The sequence below is a fragment of the Dermochelys coriacea genome, chromosome 22, assembly GCF_009764565.3.
Source record: "Dermochelys coriacea isolate rDerCor1 chromosome 22, rDerCor1.pri.v4, whole genome shotgun sequence".
Taxonomy (NCBI): domain Eukaryota; kingdom Metazoa; phylum Chordata; order Testudines; family Dermochelyidae; genus Dermochelys; species Dermochelys coriacea.
The window spans coordinates 11,732,779-11,749,749 of record NC_050089.1 but is presented as its reverse complement, the minus strand read 5'-3'; the positions used below and the strand labels follow the sequence as shown (position 1 = coordinate 11,749,749).

The 16,971-nt window shown below is 45.8% G+C and overlaps 1 protein-coding gene across 4 annotated transcripts in view; it reads left to right on the top strand.

The window, feature by feature from the left end:
• The first annotated feature begins 2,716 nt into the window (after positions 1-2,716).
• Positions 2,717-16,971, top strand: part of ARHGEF12 (Rho guanine nucleotide exchange factor 12) — a 101,257-nt gene continuing 87,002 nt past the window's right edge. For 2 of the 4 annotated variants that reach the window (XM_038380441.2, XM_043501071.1), the window contains exon 1: positions 2,717-3,440. In XM_038380441.2, coding sequence (XP_038236369.1) covers positions 3,409-3,440 — 32 coding nt within the window. In that variant the 5' untranslated portion in view covers positions 2,717-3,408. Of the gene's footprint in view, positions 3,441-7,999; positions 8,207-16,971 lie in introns of those variants that run through there. The other 2 variants (XM_043501070.1, XM_043501069.1) reach the window with 2 other exon arrangements.

The following is a 16,971-nucleotide window of genomic DNA, read 5'->3' as shown; positions in this document are numbered from 1 at the left end:
CAAGCCTAGTATAGTCTATAAATGGTGGGGGGGGGGCATACAAAGGTGTGGCAGGGAAGCGGTAGTTTTAGGGATTCAAGAGATGGAGATGGTTTGGGAAACAAACGAGGGAGAGCCCCATCCATGGAAGTTTAAATGTGGGAATGGGCATTAAGGTTAATTTATGGCTTGATCCTGTTCCCTTTGATGTCAATGGGAGCAGGGTGAGGCCCTTAACTGGAATATTTGGTAGGGGGTGAGGGTAAATGGCGCCCTTCTGGTCTATCAGCAGTAGTAGGTTTTCTCCCCACCCACAGGAATAACTCCCAGTGAAACAATTGGAAAACCAAGCATCCAAGACCAGAGGGTACCACTCAAGCACATCCAGTTTGCCCTCCTGTTTATCACAGGCCACTATCACCCCCTGCACCCTCCCCAGCAAGTCCCCAAACCAAAATTAGCCCAAAGTATTATACCACTCAGGCAACAATATTATTAGGTGCCATCTGCAGAAAACAGGAGGGCTCAAGGTGCAATCAAAGCCCCTGCAAGGGCAGGGAATTGATTAAGTGAGATATACCCAGATGAGGGGCATTAGCACTGTGATGTGAAGCCACAAAAAGCTCTGGTAATTCCAGCATCTTATTACTGACATTCCCATTGTTACTCTGGTACTGTGGGTACCTCTTATTTTAGTTTATTTATTTACTTATCACACAATGGTTCTCCACTGCCACAGACTTCACACTTTACAGAGCATCAGCTATAGCAATAGACCCTCCCTGTCCCAAAGAGCTAATGAGCTGCATAAGACATGACAAGACAAAGCATAGGGCAGCTGCACAGAAAAGGAAGGGTGTGGGTGGAGAAAGATGGGGAAAGGAGGGATAGCTTGAGGAGATGTAGCTTAAGGGGGGGAGCTCTGAAGGCAGCAAGAGAAATATTTTTAGCAAATGGTTATGCAGTTCACTGGAAGGAAATAGCTATTAATACTTAGCTCTTAGAAAAGGACAGAAAATCTATGTACTAGCTGAGAAGCCATCAAGGCTGCAATTTCCAATAGGGGTAATTGATTCAGGGTTCTCCAGTTTGGGAAACCCCCCCCTCCCCCTGCCTTGAGACACCTTGGGACCTGATTCTTCAGAGGTGCTAGGGCCCTGCAGTGCCAACTCAATTCAGTGGGAGCAACATTAAATATGGAGATTGAGAGCCTAACTTTAGGCATCTTTGTCTGAAAACTTTGCCCAACAGTGGGAGGTGAAGGAGTTTTCCTAGGCACCCATCTCTTCCCCCCTCCCCCCCGAATTTTTTTTTTTTTTTTTTTTACCAGGGAGTCAATCTTTTTGCCTTTATTAGGGATGAGGTAGGGCGGCTGTCTGCAGTGAATTAGAGTGGTAAGATCCCAGCTCTTCAGTGAATCTCGTCTCTTCAGTGCATGTGAGAGGGGTATGGAGATGTCTGGCTCTACATTGCATGGGGCGGGGGGGGGGAATTCCCTTTGCTTCGGCGCATTTGGGATGGGGGGGGGTCCATATCTGCATATCATTGAGGTGGGGGATCCCCTCTCTTCCGTGCATTCAGTGCTAGTGGTACCTTCTGGTCTTGCGCGCTGTGCCTCAGTCTCCCATCGTTTCATGGGGAGTGCACTTAGGGGAGAAGATTGCTTTACTCCAGGGGTAGTCAATAGGTAGACGATGGGCCAAATCAGGACTGCCAGATGCTTTTGAAGGGACCACGACATGTTTTATTTACTTATGATCATTATTGGTGGGGTTTTTATTTATTATTATTATTATTATTATTATTATTATTTTCTCTGGAGTCTGGACCTTGGCTATACCTTGACCATGAAATGTGCACCTTGGAGGACCCCTGCTTTATTGCATTGCATTGGGGTGGAGGCATTACTTCTCTTCAGTGCACTGGGGTGGTCGTGGGGGCACTGCCTTGCGGAGGGGGGGGGGGCCCTTCCCTTCAGTGCTTTAGGGATGGGGAAGGTCCTTTCAGGCCCTTCCACTACTGTGCACTGGGGGCTCCCTCCTCTCCAGCCTGCTGGGGCCGGGAAGGGGGGGGGGGGAGGGAGCTTGGCATCCCCTGCAGTGTGTCTAAGGAGAAGCTCTTCTCTGCGGGGTACGGGGGGGGGGGGCGCATTCCCGGTCGCGTGCTGAGGGGGAGGGGGGTGTTCCCCTCTCCTCTGCGGGGCGGTGTGCAGCTAGGGACTCCTTTTCGGGCCGCCTCACTCCCGGCGGAGGCGCCGCGTAGGGATCCGCAAGGGTGGGGGGGGGCCGCGTGTGACGCGGCTCCCAGAAGTCACACACACACACACACACACACACGCGCGCGCGCGCCGAAAGCCGCCGCCGCAGCCGCCCGGGGCGGGGGGAGGGGAGCGGACCCGGCACCGGCACCGGCACCGGCACCGGCACCGGCGTCGAAGCGGACCCGAGCCGGGCCGGCTCCTCCGCGCCACCCGCCGGGCTCTGAGCGGGGCCACCGAGCTGGGCCGGGAGCAGAGACCCCGCGGGGCCGCCCCGGGCCGGGACCGCGCAGACCGGCCGCAGCCCCCCGGCCCCTCCTCCAGGCCGCGGGGACAGACCCCGCTGGGACCGGGCCGGAGCCCCCCGCCCTAGGCCGGCCGGAGAGACCCAAGCGGGCCGGGACCCCGCAGGGGGAAGCGGAGCGATCCGGGCCTGGAGGGGATGGAGCCCTGAGAGCCGCGGGGGGGGGCCCCAGGCAGCCGCTGCCCGGCGGGGGGGGGGGGGGCATGGGCCCCGCTCTGCGCCCCCAGGAAGAGAGGGAGCCGCACCTCGGCACCCCCAGATAAGGGACGCCGGCGCCCGGAGGGGGCACCCCGAGAGAGTGACGGGCCGCGGGGGCACCCCTATAATCCCATAAAGGGGGGTTGTGTAGGCTTCCCTATAGGGGCGGGTGTGAATAGGTCCCCCCCCCCCCAGATCCATAGGGTTACACACCCTGGTGGTTTGGGAGTGGAGCCCTGTCACCCCAAGGTAATCAGAGGACCAGAGACCCCTGTGGGGCCCAGTGAACAAAGCCCCCTTGGGCTCAAATCAGGATCTCCCCGTAACCACCTTTTCCCCAGCATTTAAAGGTTTGGACGCTCTGAGGATTTATCACGTTTGAAGATTTCTCTCTTCCTTTTGGGACGTTTTTGCCCCTGGGAGAACTTGTGTGTGGTGTTTGGATTTTTTTTTTTTTTTTTTTTTTTTGTTAAGAGCCCCTTTGATCTGGATATTCTGGCGGAGCTAAGGTGTTTTTGACCTGAATTTGCCTTCTGTGAGTGTCTCTTCTGGAGCAAGGCTGGATCTCGGACACGGGTTTATGCGTGGGGGCAACGCATCTGGGGAGATCCCTGCAAGAATAGTAAAAATGCAAATTGGATAAAAAGAGGACTCCTTGCCCAGGGCTCCAATGAGTGGCACACAGTCCACAATCACGGACAGGTTAGTGTGAAACAGGATTTTCTTAAACAAAAAACCCATTTTCCTGCTCCAAAGTTGGTTGCCTTCTTTTGGGATTTAGTGACAGCCTGAAAGGTTAAGGGGAGAGGGGTGGCAGGATCAGGAAAGTGGGGGTAAATTGATTTTGGAATCGATTAGATATTCTTGAGCAATTGAAATTAACTCATCTGGGTTAAGTTTGATATCAAAATATTTAAAACAGCTAATCTATATCTGTAGGAATTAGGGGATCTTCTTTCAGCCTCAGAGCTAGAGGGTCGAAGTACCCAAGGATATGAGGTAAAATTAAGGGTTGGGGCTTTCTGGGAAGGGGATGTAATTTAGGCTACAAACATTTTGTGTATTAGGTGGGACTGTCTATACATATTTGTTCTTTATTGGGTCAGCAAGTTAGTCATTCAGGGAAAGGTCACTTCAGGTGAGGACAAGATCCATACCTGATCAACAGATATGTCTGCCGTATCATAGTGGCGTTTTCCAATTGTCTGCTTCAGGTGACTTCTTCATTCTCTTGGTTTCTGTGTAAAACACCATTTTCCCTTCTGGCAGGTTTTGTGCCTTTTCATTTTTATTGGGTTCTTCAGGGATGGGGGCTTGGAATGTTGCTCTCTGCTAGGAGAGATTTGGATGGTATAAAAGCCATCAGATAATTCCACACAAACTTTCCATATGCATTTGAGACAGTAGCATGATGTGAAGGAAGGAGTGCATTTGAGTTGTATTTCCATTTCTAGGCAACCAGGGAAAATGTTTTCTGAGGTTTTCAGGCCAGATCATTTATTTTAGGGCATAGGTGTGTGTGTGTTTAGAAGCAATGACATAAGATGATAGTGGAACTGTGTGAGGTTTGGACCACTTGGGCCTTATGCGATCTGTACATCAGTTTTGAAGCAGCTGAGACAGGAGCATGATTCACTGTTTCCAGTACCTGAGAGTAGCCTTGTAGATCCCAAAGGTGAGCAGAAGAGACACTGAGCCTGATTCTCGTGTACATTAAGCCTTTTTACACTATTCTGGGAGTGTAAAGTGGCCTTAATGAGTGTTAAACTGCCTGAGTAGCATAAAGGGGCCTTGGTGTAAACAAGGATCAGATCCACATGTTCCGTTTATCATGTTTCTTTTCAGAATATTGAGGATTTGCAATGAATTTTTGCAATATTCATTTTTTCTGGTGTGATAGGTGGGACTGTAACCACTATACTCTGAATGCTGGATTGTTTTTCTTTTACAGAGCATGTACATTAACACTGACATTTGTATGAGTGCTGTAATATACCATTTTCATACACAGCAAGGAGAGTTTTCATATTTAAAAGAAATGCGTTCCCTAAAACAACTTAAAAGACATCATAGGGACAACTAGGTACTGGACCGAGGGTTTCCATCATATACAGGATTTACAGTTTGATTCAATGACTCTCAGCACCCTACTATTTAAAATAAATAAATAATTGTTCCAGCACCTCTATAAGGACAGTAGGCTCTTCACACCAAAAAAGAAATTCAATTGCTGTACGTGAAGGGGATACATGAAGGCAGTGGATTTTGTTGTTAATAAAACACAAAATATTTTCCCTTATTGCATTAGAACTGTCAATACAAAAACATAAGCACTTCCACTTCCTGCTGTTTTGTCATGTCACAGGCATGTTCATGTGCAGTATTTTAATTTAAAAGCTTTGAATAAAAATATTAATGCTGGGAAAAGATGCTGGCTTGACAGCCCTGGAAACTAAAGCTTTCTGTAATGACAGAGTACAGCATGGGCAATGGCAGGTGTGGGGAGGCTTGTCCTTTGCCTTGCCACTGTGCCTCACCTCTGACCTGGAGGAACCCTTGATCTAATGGCAAGAGGGTAATTCAGTCTTCATGGCCCATTTGTTCCTTGGCTGAGACAGTTGACAAAGTGCCAGATGTGACGGTGTGTTCTCGTGATGTGAACATCCGCTCACTAGGAATTGGAATGAGACCACACATTCATTCATGTATGGCACCAAACACCCTCAAATAGTGGTGTTTTTTTGGCCACCCCTGTCTTGGCAACCTACTAGTGAAAGGCTCTCTGTCCCATTAGGCTAAAGAAATTTATATTTCCTTTTTATGACTTGCTACTAATCGTGGGAGTATAAAGCAGGTGCAACCTAAATGCAGGTCACTAGGCCTAAAGAATATAAAAGTATATTCCAGGTTCAACTCTCTCTGGTTGCCAGCGATGTATGTTAGCCTGGCTTTTTCACTTTTTCATGGAGTGCCTTTTTAAAAGTTTAGACATCCACACGTGTGCCAAATAGAAACATGAACATAGCAAAGTGGGTAGTATGAGCCAACATCCTTCTCAGTTTGTGTCATGGGCCTTTTGTGTAATGATAGACTCTTAAATACCTATTAGGGAAAAGATCTACTGTCCGTATGCATAATCTTTTTCACTCCCGCACCCTCCTCAATCTATTTAGCAGAGACCACCTTGAACTTTATTTGTGATATCTGATTGACGTTCCTTTTGTGCAGAGTTATACTGGCTGTCCTGCTCTCACAGCTCTTGCTGTTGATCTCATTTCTGGCACTAGTTTACAAATTAGGACAAAGATAGGAAAAGTCCGTTTCAGTGCTGCTCCAATGACAACAGGCCAAGTCATAAAAACCAGACAACCCTCTCCTTTTTCTCTTTGTCTCATAGCTCCTTCTGTTTAAGACGCTCAGAGGATTCTAGGTATCCCTGCAACTGAATCTGGGTCTGCTCAGGTGTGCAATGCAGCCAATTCGTGTTGGCCCAGTTTGAGATATTGGTCTTTCTCAAAATGCATCAAGCAGTCAGCCCAGCTCTGTTTAATCAAAGGTGTTTTGCATCTTCAAGGTCTACTGTTATCTAGCCCACCAAAGTAGGAGTGTTTCCTACAGGACATTTTCTAGCATCTTTTAACCCAGTGTATAAATATCTCAACACTAGGCGTTGAGTTAAATGAATTTATAACAAATGCTGAGATTGGTCAGAGAGTTAGCTTTGAAAATAAGGAGTTATCCTGAAATGAAGACTGAAATATCTGGGACATGTTAAGAATGAAGCCATAGCATCTGTGCTATTGGACTATTGAAGAAGGGGGCAACTGAAAGAATCCCTGTGTCAAACAGTACTTGGAGAGAGAATTTTGGGGATTTAATGACATAGAGCAGTGGTTTTCAAACTTTTTTTTCTGGCGACCCAGTTGAAGAAAATTGTTGATGCTCATGACTCAGTGGAGCTGGGGATGAGGGGTTTGGGGTGTGGGAGGGGCTGAGGGTTGGGGTGAGAGCTGTGGGGTGGGGCTGGGAATGAGGGGTTCTGCTGGGGCAGGAGGTTGGGGGGCATGGCTCTGGGATGGAGGTGCAGAATCTGGGGTGGGGCCAAGGATAAGGGTTTGCAGTGCAGGAAGGGGCTCTGGGTTTGCGGGGACTTAGGGCTGGGGCACGGACTTACCTTGGGCTGCTCCTGGTCAGCAGCACAGCGGGGGTGCTAAGGCAGGCTTCCTGCTTGTCCTGGCACCGCGGACCACGCTGAGCCCCGGAAGCGACCAGCATCAGGTCTGGCTTCTAGGCAGAGGCATGCAAGCAGCTCCACAGGGCTCTCACCCACAGGCACCGCCCCCCTCAGCTTCATGAGAGTGCGGAGCCCGTGCTCAGGGCAGGGGCAGCGCGTGGAGCCCCGTGGCCCTCCGCCTAGAGCCGGACCTGCTGCTGGCCGCTTCTGGGGTGCAGCGCAGTGTCAGAACAGGTAGGGACTAACCTGCCTTAGCTGGGCAGTACTGTTAACGGGACTTCTAATGGCCCAGTCGGCAGTGCTGACCAGAGACGCCACAACCCAGCACCTGACATTCCGTGGCCCAGTACTAGATCGTGATCCACAGTTTGAAAATCACTTAAGAGGACATGCAAAGAGTGTTCAAAGATAGATCGGGATAATGGAACCTCGTCTGTGCCCTAAATGACATCTCTTGGTGTGAGAAGGATTCAGATTCAGAAGCTTAAATACACCAAACAGCAAGGCTTCTTTCCCCTTCTTCTTTTGGGAGACGATTAAACCGCCTGGATCTTCTCTCTTTGTGATTGAATCCTGCCACTGGTTGGACTATATGAAACAATTTCCCTTCACCCTTGGTGTTCACACCCTTCATCCTTGTAAATGATCATTCACCCTTCACTTAATAATCTCTTAACCAGGCTATACATATTTAGCTCTTTTAATGCTTTCCAGTCTTTCACTCTTTATTCAGTTCCTTGCTAGTTGCCACAGTTTTTCTGGTACTGAATGGTTTTGGCTTGGTATTTCCAGCTGCCAGGTCTATCCTAGACTAAGATTAGCTGGTTACGCTGGCTTTAGACCTTTGTGTGTGGCGTTTCTTCCTTCTGTTGTTTCTATCAGGACTGCTCATGAGCATGCTTTCTCTCTTCAGAGTCCTTCTGACCCCGGCTAAAATCAAACAGGCTGGCTTTGGGTGTAGCTCTCTTGCTGTTTGTGGCTGGCGACACATGGCTGAGCAAGATAAGGGTTTTATTCTTTCTTGCAGGGACTGGGTTGAAACTCAGCAATTTGCAGGCTGTGATTGGTCACTTAATGATTATCAGAACCTGGTTGTATCCTCTTATAAGGCTGCAGAAACGTTTGGATGTAGTAGTTTTTTCCTTTTTTGTAACCCAGTTACTATATTTTTCTTCCTGCAGCCGCTCCAGCCATATTGGAGCAAGGAGATTGCATGGTTACATGGACTGTACAGGTTTGTGTTTGTGTGGTTATTCACTAACAAATTTATTAGAGCATAAGCTTTCGTGAGCTACAGCTCACTTCATCGGATGCAACTAGCTTATGCTCTAATAAATTTGTTAGTCTCTAAGGTGCCACAAGTACTCCTTTTCTTTTTGCGAATACAGACTAACACGGCTGCTACTCTGAAACCTGTGGTTATTCAAGTACTGTAAAGAATGTAGATATTGTGTAAGAAGTGAGTGTCCATGTTCCTAGGCAATTGCTGTCAAATGAGTTTTATTTATAATTGAGTCATAGCCTGTGCTACCATAATGGTAAAATAAGGTGGGGAGGGGGTAGAATTTACATATAATTACCCTTGTGAAGCTTTTAATTGCTGATTTTTTTTCTCTTCGCTTGATATTAAAGTAAACCTTAATTGTTTTTAATCCGCTTAAATGTGCTTCCCCTCTCTCTGAGTGTTTGTGTCCCCTTGGTAATTGGGACATCTCTTTTAGCCGAATGGTGGCTAAATAACCCCTCCTCCTCTTTCTCTATGAAATTCAGGGCGTTCTCTGCTACAGTGTTACTGAATAGCTAGCTACACTTACAATTTGAGCAGTGTGTTCATTTCATTTTTTTTTTTTTCAACATTCGCCTTTAAATCTAGTAGTCCCGTGAGTTAGGTGTCATTGAAGCCTTCCTTCTTCGTTATAGAGTGGCCAGTTGCATACAGGCATCAGTGCAAGCTTTCTTGTGCTGTCCAGTATTGTCTCCATTTTATTTTGAGTATGAGGTGACAGTCTCTGTGCTTGTTTATTGTATTCTGTAGTTTTATGGAAGCTGTCGGGATAGGGTGCCAGTCACGATGTGTACTATTGGCTAGGGAGTAGACAGGAACCACAATATCTTTTTTGATAGAGACTGAAAGTGAGGTGAGCTTGATTTCCTCCCCCCCCACCCCAGTTTTAATAGAGCTGGGAACATCTATTGTGGTTATTTGTCTGGAGGCAGGAATAGCAGGCAGTGTGTTAGTCAAAGATGTATAATTCTCTCTGTGAGTAACTCCTATTGTGACATAAACTAATGCTGCTTAGGGAGGTCTGAAGGGCTCTGGACCTGCAATGTGATGTAAAGCTTTCCCCTTCTAGATCTCCTCTTTGCATCCAGCCCAGGTCTGCAGGAAGCACGACCTGGAACATTGACCAAACCCCTCCTGGCCAGAGTTAGATAGTTCTATCATTAATGTCCAGAGAAGCCCAGCCCCACACCCGGCTTCTGTAATTCCTGCCAGGTGAAGTCCTTGGACCCTGCTAGGGGGCTATGGCTAATAGTGTGGAATAAATGTGAAACTCCTCATGGCCTCTGGAAGACAGAGGAACTCTTTCGCTTTTCCACCCCCATCTCATCTAGTTTAAAAAGATGCGTATGCTGCTTTTATCACTATAGTATTGGAGCGCCTTCCAGCAGTGCATCAGATGACATGACCTATCATGTATGGTTCATTTTCTCTCTCTCTCTCCCCCCCCCCCCTTAGAATTCTCCCCCTGGGGAGAGGATATGTGCAGAGGAGTGTTTTGTTTTGGTAAGGGTTGTTTTTTTTTTTTAAATGTCCACTCTGCTCTGACTGTATTAGAGAAGCAGGAAGAAGGAGTGTACCTTGCACTTGGAGCAGAAGGTGGTGAGGTTTTGTGAGAGTCCTCAACTCCTGTGGGATTTCATTCTACAATGGCAGACCAGCCCCCGAGAAAGCTGTTTCTCCTGCACAGATGAACTTTACCCATATGGTATAATGTTCCATTGTGCCTGTGGAGTGGAGTTGTTGACCATGGTCTTCATTCCAGAGCTTTTAGTTATGCTGGGCTCAATCCATTGAGCACTTTGAAGGTAAGAACTAGACCTTTAACTTGACTCAATATTCTGTGGGAAGCCAGTGGAGAAACTGGTGGGCAGGTTTGATGATCTTGCAATAGCTTAAGTTGATGGGGAGATTTGCTGCAGAATTCTTTACTAGCTGGAGTTTCCTAAGGGCTGATGGCTTCATGCCCATCTGTGTCCTAGAGTCTTCTGAATCTTTCAAGATCTGGGGTCCACAACTCTACCCTCACTTCAGCCTACTTTGGCTGCTACTCTGAAACCTACTTTTTATGGGTCCTCCTGTTCAGTGAGGCTCTCTGGTGCCTGTTTCTGCAGCTGCTCATAGCGTTCCCAAACAGAATTAGAGTGGGATTGACATGTTTCTGGACAGTTTCACTGCTATCCACAATGTTCATAGTAGCATCATTGAAGCTGTGACAGGTGTCCATGTCACAAAAAACCAAAACCATCAGCACAGTTGATGCTAAGTGGACGCTCTACTAATAGCATCAGGAGAAAGGCCATGGTTTACCTTGGTAATAGGGACTGATTTCCCCACTCATACCTTAAGGTGTGGCTCTTTCAGGTTAGAGGGGAAATACATTGGCAGGGCTGTTTCAAAAATAAGTTTGATCTTCTGCTGCAGATGGTGTTAGTGCTCTGTGCATAAAAAGACTTCACTCTTGAGGGCTGTCAAGTCATTACTTTTCACCAGCACTAAATTCTTAACATCAAGAAGGATTATACTGGTGTATCCTCCTTGTGCTTCTAGATTCGGGAACATAATGCAGTTGACATGTATTGCATGGTGATATGTAACTTAAGTTTGTTACGTTGATCATTTTCTCATCAGTGAGTTTCTTGTAGCAGTCTCTCATTAGTATTGCTAAAATTTAGGAAGCTTTACTCCTAGTTAAGGCCGTGTAATAAAGCCATTGTATAGACATGTCTACACTATGACTGTAGTGTCCTTGTATAGACACTAACTACAGTGACGGAGGGAGTTTGTCTGTTGCTGTAGGGATTCCACCTTCCACGGCAGTGGTAGCTAGGTTGATGGAAGCTGCATCTGCACTGGGGGGGTTAAGTCGGCATAGCTATGGTGCACTGCGATATGGATATTTCACACCCCTGAGCACTGCTGTTGTGTTGACCTAACTCTTACAAGTAGACCAGGCCAAAGAACATCCTCACATTATCTATTTTGCAAGGTCTGGGTTTATGTATGTAAGAGAGGCCAATAAGAATTCAGAGAGACAAATCCTTTCTTCAAGCCAGGCCCGCAATTCTGCACGTATTGACACTCTACAATCCTGCCATGGAAATAACCATTAGGCTTTAAAAATTTAAATTTAAAATCTCACTTTAACAAAACTAAGGCCCTTAATTATTCCGAAGATTGAATGCAGATATTGTCTCCACACAGAAATAGCAGGCTGAAAATGAGGAGGAGAGGGAAGGGGATGCAAGGCTTTTTATAAGTGAAACAAGAAAGGAGTATAAAGCATATAGAGCTGTAATAAATAATTAAAAGGGGGGCGCATAAAATGCAAAACAGGCCACCAAGAGGTATAGAAATCAAGCAACAAGCTTAAAACAGAAGAGCAAATGAAGAAAAAGGCAGGAAGAGACAGTTTGTTTTAATTTTGTGTTTGTGTTTAAACAAAAAAAATAAAATAAAACCATGTATATTTTTAAAACAAGCATGGCAGGAAAAGGCATTGTCTTTAGTTTACATTTAAATGTCAACACAATTATAAATAGTGAAACCAAAACAAACGGTATTGAACACAAACTGTGGAGTAAACAAAATGTGTGCCAAACATCCCCACTTCTGTCCTTTCCTTTTGTGCTGCATCCCTTTTCCCGACCCTTTGCCTGTCTGTATTTTGTCTGTTTGGTCTATACGCCCATTTGACAGGAACCTGGTCGTCTTGCATATCTGTGCAGCTCATCTAGCAATGTTTGACCCTATGTACATGTTGCTTTTATTTGTTGGCAAACTCTTAGAAATCATCCTCTGAGCTATTTTGAGCTTTGCTTTGGGATCCTTTAACTTTTGGGTTCGTCAATGTAAATTAGACTGAATTAAGAAAGTCACTCTCCAAAACTGAGACTGCGAATGACCAGTGTTGTCCTTGGGCTGAGTACCCAAGCTGGAAGATTTCAGAGTAGCAGCCGTGTTAGTCTGTATCCGTAAAAAGCAAAGGAGTACTTGTGGCACCTTAGAGACTAACAAATTTATTAGAGCGTAAGCTTTCGTGAGCTACAGCTCACTGCATCCGATGAAGTGAGCTGTAGCTCACGAAAGCTTATGCTCTAATAAATTTGTTAGTCTCTAAGGTGCCACAAGTACTCCTTTTCTTTTTGCGAATACAGACTAACACGGCTGCTACTCTGATACCTGGAAGAGGCATTGATTTATTGCAGGTGGGCTCCCACACATTAGCGACAGTTCAAGTTCTAATCTAGCTCTGGGTAATCTCATCTATCAGGATCATTATTGTTTAATTATGTGTTGTCAAGTGTCCTGCTGATGATGGCTGAAGTGTTGCTCTGTCTGTCGGAAACCCTGTCCGCTGTGTGAGATTGTGGATTGCAACAGGATGCGGTGACTTGGGAGATGCACTTTGAGCCTCTACGTTTGTTTAAACAACTCAGCAAAATTATGGCTTTTATGCTCTGAACTCTCTGGCAATGTAGAAGATGTGGCATGAAGTGCGAGGTGTGAATTAACAAAAAGGGCCTGCCTTGGTGCAGATAATGAGGCTGCAGGATTTGTGCTAGCTGCCAAAGGGAGAATCCCAGGATGATGGAGTGTCTAGCCTGCTTAAACCAACATGAACAAGGTGTAGTTTTGCTGGGGCTGGACAATTGAGTTGGTTCAATTGGCTTCTGAGCTCTTAAAGTATGTGCTTCAGACTTTAAGAAATAGATGGGGGAAATCTGACTCTTCTTATCTGAGTAATGTTTCTCTTTGAAGCTGTGTGCACCAGTCCAGCTAACAAAGTTCCTGTTTATCTATGAAACTGATCTCAAGTTCGTCTGTAGGCGCTGAGCCCTGTGATATTTGTGATATTGCAGGCAGTCACATGCCAGAGCACTTTGGTGACTTCCCAGTGTAGAGAGACAGAAGCCTGTGGCCTGTGAGGAGTTAGGTATGCTTTCATGGAATTTTGAACAATTCCATAGTGGCTAGAAGGAGGTTGGAAGGCATGAACTGATCTAAGGCAGTGTTTCCCAGCCTGGAGGGAGGTGGCCAGATCTCAATGATGGAGCGCTAGACCGATTCAGGAGGGGCACATTGCAAGGTAAAAACCCTGAGGAGTCCTTGTGGCACCTTGGAGGCTAACAAATCTATTTGGGCATTAGCTTTCTTGGGCTACAACCCACTTAAGTTGCAAGATCTTCAATCCGGTGGCACCCACCTGCAGGCATATGCTGCAACCTGCTGGTACATATAAAGTTTAAGGTGGCTCCTTGCAAGTCTTCTCTTCCTGCTGTGATTGTGCTCCCTAATGTAGCTGGTTGGCAACTGCTCCTGCATGCTTCGGGATGAAGGCTCAGACCAAGTGACTTGTCTCTGCACTCCTGTAGTGCAGAGGCACCAATAGATGTCCTATCCTGTGCCCAGCAACACGTAACCTTCTGATGAATGGGGAAGGAGATTGAAGCCAATAGAGAGGGGGAAAGGAGAAGAGTTAGCCCAAAGGAAAAAAAAAAAAGGCAAAAGAAGAACAAGAAAAAGCTGGAGTAGGTGAAATAACAATGAAAACAGATAGGAAATGAGTGAGAGAGAACTTAAACTGGAGACAACCGCAAGATATCGGAGGGGCTGCCCTTATGCCGTTCCCAACAGCAGGCTCTAACTAAAAAAGGTGAGAACCATTAATCTAAGGTAAGCGAGAATTTGCTGGAGCATGGCACTCCTTTCAGGTTTACAACATTCAGCTGTTCTTTTCAGCAACACAACGGCGGTATATGGATGCCTGTTTGAAAAGTGACAGGTTTCAGAGTAGCAGCCGTGTTAGTCTGTATTCGCAAAAAGAAAAGGAGTACTTGTGGCACCTTAGAGACTAACAAATTTATTAGAGCATAAGCTTTCGTGAGCTACAGCTCACTTCATCGAATGCATCCGATGAAGTGAGCTGTAGCTCACGAAAGCTTATGCTCTAATAAATTTGTTAGTCTCTAAGGTGCCACAAGTACTCCTTTTCTTTTTGTTTGAAAAGTGGGGGTAGACATTCGTGCCCAAAGGGGCTGCATGGTGGTGTTGAGAACCGTCAGTCCCTTCTGGCAGTGGTTGTGTTCTGTGTTTTTCTGTTTGCCCTGGCTTAAACGGGTGCATGGGGACACTTGGGCATTGTTGGTATTAAATACTTCCTTGTGTTGTACATTGGTTTTCAAGGTCAATCCATTTGGTAATGTGGTCCTGACTGGCCTGTGTAGACGGGAAAACTTGTTGGAGATTTTTGTTGGCTCCAGAGACCAAATTCACCAATGGCTTCTTTCGGATTTACACCTACTTCTACCTGGGCTGAATTGTTGCTTAACTCAAAACATTGTCAGCCATTCTCTTCCCTCCTTCTGCTCCAAGCTGGGCAGCCATGTTACCAGGAATTTTTCTGTGTAGATGGGGCCTTAATGGTTGCTTTCTGGAAGAAAAGTGGTGAGGGAAGGATATGTTTCACTGGAAACTGAAGGAGGTGTATGGAGGAACCAATGTGATGTCAATTGTGAACAGGCCAACGAGAGAGCTCATCTGCTGAAGCATCTGTGAGAGAATCAGCGCATTCTGTATCCCAAAGATAAGAGTGATAGAAGTCCTGTAATGGTGATCTGTAACTCTCAAATTGGTGATCTGCCCCTGCAGTCTGCTGAGACGCACAGGATGATAGGTTGTGGTTTGCCATGTGTCATCGCTGTGGTTTCTACAGCGGAAGTGGTTCTTGTGGGCGAAGATCTGATCTTAGACATTGTTGGTAAGTACGTGTACTATCATTTTGTTTCTGTTTTTGTTGGCTGGTGGAATAAGGTGCCCTTGGGATGCTGCTGAAAGAGCCTTTTATAGTCTCAGCTATTTATAATTAGGTTTTCTTTAATTCTGCCACTCCATGCTGCAATGAAGGTGTCCAAAGTGCACAGAGACTCGAAGCTAACAGCACTGTCAGAGGCTTATTCTCTACCACTGAGCTTCAGAACTCTTTGTAGTGGGAGGCAGCATTCCTGTAGTAGTCAGAAACTAGGTATTCTGGCCCCTGTTCCTAGTTCTTGATTTGCTGTGTGATAAAAGCTGCTTCACCTTTTGGTTCCTCGGTACTCCATTTTAAAATGGGGATAACCTTGTACCTCACAGGAGTGTTAAGTATAATGTTGAGTGCTTTGAGCTCATCTGAATGATGTGATAAAAGTGTGTGGTTGGTTGTTAATGCCTGTGTAAATTCTTCGCTCAGGTGGATTAAATCTATACGTTGGATTTTCAGGAAGATGTCAGCCCACTGTTCATGTTCACCCAGTAACTTCCCTAACTTCTGACTTGAGAAAGCAAGCATGCCAGTCTGTTCTTCAAAATAGGGAAGGTTGAATTTAAAAATCATTGTGATCATTTTAAAATGGTAAGATTGTTTGCTTTGGCCCTTCACCAATGTTGTTGCAGCCATGTATGTTATACGACATATCTTTACCTCTTTTTTTTTCGGTAGGCTTTATCAGGTTTTGGGCTCAGTGAAGGTATATTTTATAATTTAGATTTTTATCTAGGGCCGTTTACACAAGGCAATCAATCCCGTTTTATAGAAAGAAACTGATCGGGCATGGAATAGAAGCCAGGAGTCCTGACTCCCAGTCCTTCTGTTCTAAGCACTAAACACTCCCTGGGAGTCTAAAATGCGCTTTGCAATTGGCTACAACTCCTTTTGCAATTGTGGGTTGTAATGATACTGGCTGGCAGGTGCCAAGAGAACGGGGAATAGTCAGTGTGTTCTGATCAGTGTTTATTTTGACAGTCAGGAAGAGTCGTTCTGGAGGAGGCTGTGTGTTTCTCCCAGCAGTGTTCCTAGGTCATTGCTGAAGCAGAAGCAGGCAATTAAGCTTTGGGGGTGGAAATAACCTCGCAACAGGTCTGTGTTGTAGGCAGTTCTCAATTCTCAGTGATCTTGTTGTCTGGAATTCAGCCAGTTGAAAGGAATCCCATTTTGTCATTAATTGCTCCATGGCTGTTGGGAGGCTGCTTATTTATCAAGGCTGCTTATTTATTCCACTGACAAGTACGTCATGGTGCTTGTGAAGCACTTTTAAGTTCCTGCTCCACCTATTGCTGTTTGTGTTATGAGGAAACCACTCCTTCAGATCTACCCTGTGCTTCCTGAGATATTAAACGTTGTGAGTCTGGATCAGCTGTAGAGGAATTGCAGAGGATCACCCCATAGACTTAAAACTCCAGCCTCTCTCTACTGAAGCTTCTGGTGGATGTTAGTGGAAAAGTTTTCCATCAAGTTGGATTTTTTTATTTTAAAGCTCTCTTCTGGAACACTGTGTGTGGGGTTTTTTTTTGTATTTTTTTTAAATGAAAACATAATTTTAAATCAAAATTTGAGGTCAACCCCAATACAACTGTCTGTCAAGTGGGCAAGGAGGGAAATAATTGCAGAGGAACAAGCAGTTAAGGAAGTAATATAGTAACAGATGTACAGTGAAGTCTTGCAACAAGCGCTAAAGAGAGCCACAACAGAACTCTGGTGGACATCTTCAGACAAGGCGTTCTGTATTCAGGGACCTCATCTATGGAAGTCCCTATCCCTAAACTGATTGAAGCAGGACTTCGGAATGGAGAGCAGAAACCATTTGGTCAACCTCAGTTTGCCTTGGAGGTAGATAGAAGAAGAGGTTAGATAATGCAGTGATAAACTCCATACAGATGTCTGTAGATATGAAGGGCTT